Genomic DNA, 4980 nt, shown 5'->3' with positions numbered 1-4980 from the left:
GGTTAAATTTCTGCAGGATGAGGCTTTTATTTTAAAATAAATATTTGCATATGTGTTGAGGGATTTGGATGAAAGGCAAATGAATAGTTTTTGTTAATGATTGTCTCCCAATACCACATCTCTTTGTCAGAAACTTTTTTTTTATTAGAAGTTGAAGTAATACAGAAAGGAAAATAATTTTAGGATATCAGATAAGAGGAATATTTGGTCTTAAAATTTCAGCATGATGTCAGATAGGCCTGAAATGATAAAACAAGTATTCAAGAGTCTTGAGGCAAGGCACAAAGTGAAGTTTTGATTAGGGAAGATAGGGAATGGGAATTCTGACCAATATGAGGGCAAGGAAGACTGGGAAGTGCATGCTTCTTACAGAATCCTGCTAGGGCTGGCCCACAGATCTTAGATGAAGATTAAAAGTCAACTCTTTCTCCTCTGGTTCCTCAAGGGTTAGGCCTTCTGTGGCCTAAGCCAAACCTTTTCCTAGAGGTAGAGAGTTCTCTGAAAGAGACTTGGTGAAGAAATACTGCTTGTTGAGTGAATCCATAATTAACCTTAAAAAAATGGCCAATACAGATTTCAATATTTTTGTCATCAGACTGTTTTATTTATTATAGTTACAGGAGCTGGAATAAAAACACAGTGGCTCCAATTATAAGGGAGCTCTGGTAGCATAGTGCCTAAGGCATTTGACTGCTAACCAGAAGGCTGGCGGTTCAAACCCACCAGCCACTCCTCAGAAGGGAGGTTGGGCAATCTACTTCTGTAGTGATACTGCCTCAGAAACCCAAAAAAGGGTCGCTATGAGTCTAACAACAACAACAACAATTATAAAATAATTATCCTGGACTTTAATAGCTATACTTTTAAATGCCTTCAAACATTTTCTGTCATCTCTCTCATGTATTTTCAGTTTTTCCCCTTCTTATTGGTATCTTTCCCTTCCCCTGTCAACAAACTCAGGTATCCTATCCTGGGAAAAACAAGAGAGAATCTCCCTTAGCTGCTACCCTATCTCTTTTCTCTTGTTCTCAGCCAAGTTCCTTGAAAGCTTAGTCTATACTCAGTGTATATTTCTACTTCCTTTCCAGTAAGAACCTCTGGTGGTGTAGTGGTTAAGGAATTTTGGTTGCTAAGCAGAAGGTTGGCCATTTAAACCCACCAGCTGCTGCACGGGAGGAAGCTGAGGCAATCTACTTCTGTAAAGATTTACAGCAAATAGTTAACTGTGAACTGCCTCTCCATTTAATTTCAAACTCAATTCTTGTGCTATAGCCCACCTTTCTTCCTGTAATCCATATGGCATCATCATCTGTCTAATCATGTGGCCAAATACCTGGGTGTTATTCTTTATTTCTCACCTCCAACATGTAGTCAGTGATCAATTCCTTTTGTAATTCTTTTCAAAACTATTCTCATAGTCCCTGTCTCAGATTAAGTCTTCACAGTGTTACCTACATTATGTAAGTTTTCTGCTTCTAGTCTAATTTCACTGCTATTCTCTACCCTGTTAGAAAAGTGACCCTACTAAATAGGAAACTTGATCTTGAGACTTCCCTGCTTAAACCACTTAATGACTCCTCATTGCCTACAAGAAAAAGTACAAATTGTGTTGAATACAAAACTTTTCACAATTTAGCCCCTGCTCTCCAGCCTCATTTCTTGACATTCACTGCTCTTTCCTTTAAATTTTATCTTACCTGTCTCGTCTATTAGATTGGAAACTCTTTGAGAGCAGGGTCTATGATACCGAGTTGTATGTCTAAAATCTAACTTAGGTTTTAAGTACACAAGGACTTTTATGAATATCTTGCCTAAAATTTTGAATTTCTTTGTTTTTCATTAACTGGTATAGTAGTGTTAATTTAAAAACATTTCTTTTTAAATTAAAAATTGTGCAGGATTCAGAATGACTGACACTTCTGAAGCTGTTTCCAGTTTTGAAGAGATGTTTGCCAGTAGATTCACAGAAGATGACAAAGAGTACCAGGAATACCTGAAACGCCCTCTCGAGTCCCCACCAGTTGTCGAGGATTGGGATAGTAGAGCTGGTGGGAACCAAAGAAATAGAGGCAACCGGTATGTATTACTTCAGAAAAATAAATATAGATGGCTGATCTGAGGGAGGATAGCTTTAATCTGCCAGACTGTAAGGTCGGTGAGGGCAGGGACCAGTGTTTTGTTCATTATGATATACCTAGTCTCTGGTAACAGTGCCTGGCACACTGTAAGTACCTGATACATATTTGTGTTAGACTGAGTTGTCTAGAGAAACAAAACCAGTAAAGCTTATATAGAGAGAGAAAGAGAAATTTATCTTAGGAAAATGGCTCACAAATTTATAGAAGCTGGCAAGTCTCAAGTTCTTGGATCAAACATCAAGCTGGAGGCTTCTCCCGACTCAAGCAGCGGCATACTGGCTGTTGATTCCAACAAATGACGAATCCAAGATCTCCAGGCTGAATGGTGGATTGTTCCCTCATGGACAGTTGTAGGCAGAATCCCGATCCACAGAAGAATGTCTCTTTTCCCAGGATGTCCATAAATGTACTGGAAGCAGGCCATACCCTTAGGGAAACTCCCTTTCAGCAGATTGGCTGCTCAAAACATATACATCTGATGCCATCATTAGAACAACCCACATCACAAAGAGAATTGTGGATCAGCCAGGTTGACACACAGCTCCAACTACCACAATATTTAATATTTTGTCAGCACCATATTTTTTTTCCTTACAGTTTGTGTATGTTAATTTTATTTTTTAAATACTCTTTCTATGGACTAATATTTTTTTGCAAGTATAAAAAAAATACATAGTTTGCCACAACATTTTGTGTTAAACCCCAAAAAGAGGGTATTATTTTGGTTTTACTTTAGAAAATATTTATAAAATGGAAATTCTGTTTACTATTTCAGAATAGTCAAAGGAGTCAATCACCACACTGCTTTAATGCAATTTAATAGCTTTCCGTTTGATTTTAAATGACCCTATTGGTTTGGGTTTGTTGTTTTAGTCTGCCTGTTTCTTTGCAAAGTGTATCCAGCATAACAGTGGACGAATAATTTAAATCTTAAAAAAGTTTTGAGTAAGGTGCTATAACATTCTGTAGAGAAAAAAATGTTTTTTACTCACTTTGTTTACTGAGTTCTTCATTCAGAAATCAAATGTACTGGGAAGGATGTGTCATGTATTTTTTTTTTTTAAAGGAAAGTTTAAAAACCATTTTGTTTTGTTGTTGTAGGTTGCAAGATAACAGACAGTTTAGAGGTAGGGATAACAGACGAGGGTGGCCAAGTGACAATCGATCCAATCAGTGGCATGGACGATCCTGGGGTAACAATTACCAGCAGCACAGACAAGAACCTTATTACCCCCACCAATATGGACACTATGGTTACAACCAGCGGCCTCCTTATGGTTACTACTGATAGAAATGCAGCAGCTTTTAGTAAAACCATTTCCTTTGTCAACATGACAAATGTTTGTGTGTGTATTTTGTTTGGCCATAGTTTACACCTGATTGAGGGAGTGGGTTGTTAATTTTTTACAATTTGACACTTTTTTTTTTTTGCTACACACGTGATAGTAGCTATGAATAGTTTCCTAAAAAAAGGTGATGGATTATAATCCTTGACTTCTACTTCAAATTCATCTTTATTTCATAATTTAAGTGCTTTGAGTTTGTTGTTTTTTTTTTTTTTCATGTTTGACTTCAAGGTGTTCTGCCTTTGTTTTCCACAAATAAAAATTTTTAAATAGAAAGTACTTGCTGTTATTTTGTAAGATAAGGGAGTGCCCATATACTCAGATGTTCTTGTTTCTAAAATTTTACAGAGGTTAGTCTAGTCAATTCATGGATTCATGGTATGCTTATTTGTAATATATTAACATCAGCAGTGAAAAGGTAAAAACATTGTAATATCCTTTTTTTGGCTTTTGTTGTTATGTTAATAACAATACTTGTAATTATTTAATCTATAGGTATGAGTTGGCTCTGCAATCATTTTGGTCTTTTTAAAGGAAATCAAGAATAAAGTTGTAAAATGAGGAAGGAATCGTTTTCAGTTTCAGTGTCTGTTGATCTGGTGGTGTGGGATTAGGGCACATCATTTTATATAAACTGTAAGGCTTTTTGCTAACTTAAACATCCAGCCAACCAACCAGCCAGTTGCTGTTGAGTGAGCTCTGACTCATGGTGGCCCTCTGGGTGTCAGGAGAACTGTGCTTCATAAGATTTTCAATGGATGATTTTTTGGAAGGAGATCACCAGGCCTTTCTTTTGGCATTTCTGGGTAGACTTGTACTACCAACCTTTTAGTTAGTAGCCAAGCATTACCCAGGGATTCCAACTTAAACACCACCACTCATCTGTCAGTTTGTCATAATGTGGCTTGCATGTTGCTGTGAGGCTACAAGCTATGTTTGAAATACCAGTAGGATCACCCATGATGGACAGGTTTCAGCAGAACTACCAGACTAGAGCAGACTGGGAAGAGGGATGGGACCATCCACTTGTGAAAAACTTGGCCACTGAAAACCTTGTGAATAGCTACTATATGACACATTAACTTATAACACAGGAGGTCAAAATTCACATCTGTGTAAACATTTAAGTCTGTAATGTTCAGACTTACCTTTTCAGTCATACATAAATAATGCTGCCTTTTAACTCTAATTACTTTTATGGTATTTAATGTGCGTTTCTGTTACAAGTTATATTCACTTCCCAATGTGTACTTGCTTTCTCTTCTATGTATGCAGTGATGCTATAATTTCCTTTCAGAATGACCAGTCTATTTTAAATCATTTTACAATGGTTTTCTATTTCAATAATTTTTAAATAATCATTTACCATGGTTTTATTGAAATAAAATACTTGTAACATTAAGCAACCTCACTCTCAAGTTTTGACAGTTAGACTAAACTCAGTACCATCAAGTTGATTCCAACTTATAGCAACCCTAGAGGACAGGGTAGAACTG

General features: G+C 36.7%; 1 protein-coding gene across 1 annotated transcript; it reads left to right on the top strand.

Annotated features, from left to right (window-relative positions):
- Positions 1–1906: 1906 nt before the first annotated feature.
- On the top strand, positions 1907–3426 carry RAMAC (RNA guanine-7 methyltransferase activating subunit). Its single transcript, XM_007945110.1, has 2 exons — positions 1907–2076; positions 3240–3426. The coding sequence occupies exons 1-2, from the start codon at positions 1907–1909 to the stop codon at positions 3424–3426; spliced, it is 357 nt and encodes a 118-aa protein (XP_007943301.1).
- Positions 3427–4980: the final 1554 nt, after the last annotated feature.

The sequence above is a fragment of the Orycteropus afer genome, unplaced genomic scaffold (genome assembly GCF_000298275.1).
Source record: "Orycteropus afer afer isolate SDZICR_OR568_19922 unplaced genomic scaffold, OryAfe1.0 scaffold00132, whole genome shotgun sequence".
In the NCBI taxonomy this organism is placed as follows: Eukaryota; Metazoa; Chordata; class Mammalia; order Tubulidentata; family Orycteropodidae; genus Orycteropus; species Orycteropus afer.
The sequence above is the reverse complement of the archived record's forward strand: the minus strand, read 5'-3'. Positions and strand labels throughout refer to the sequence as shown.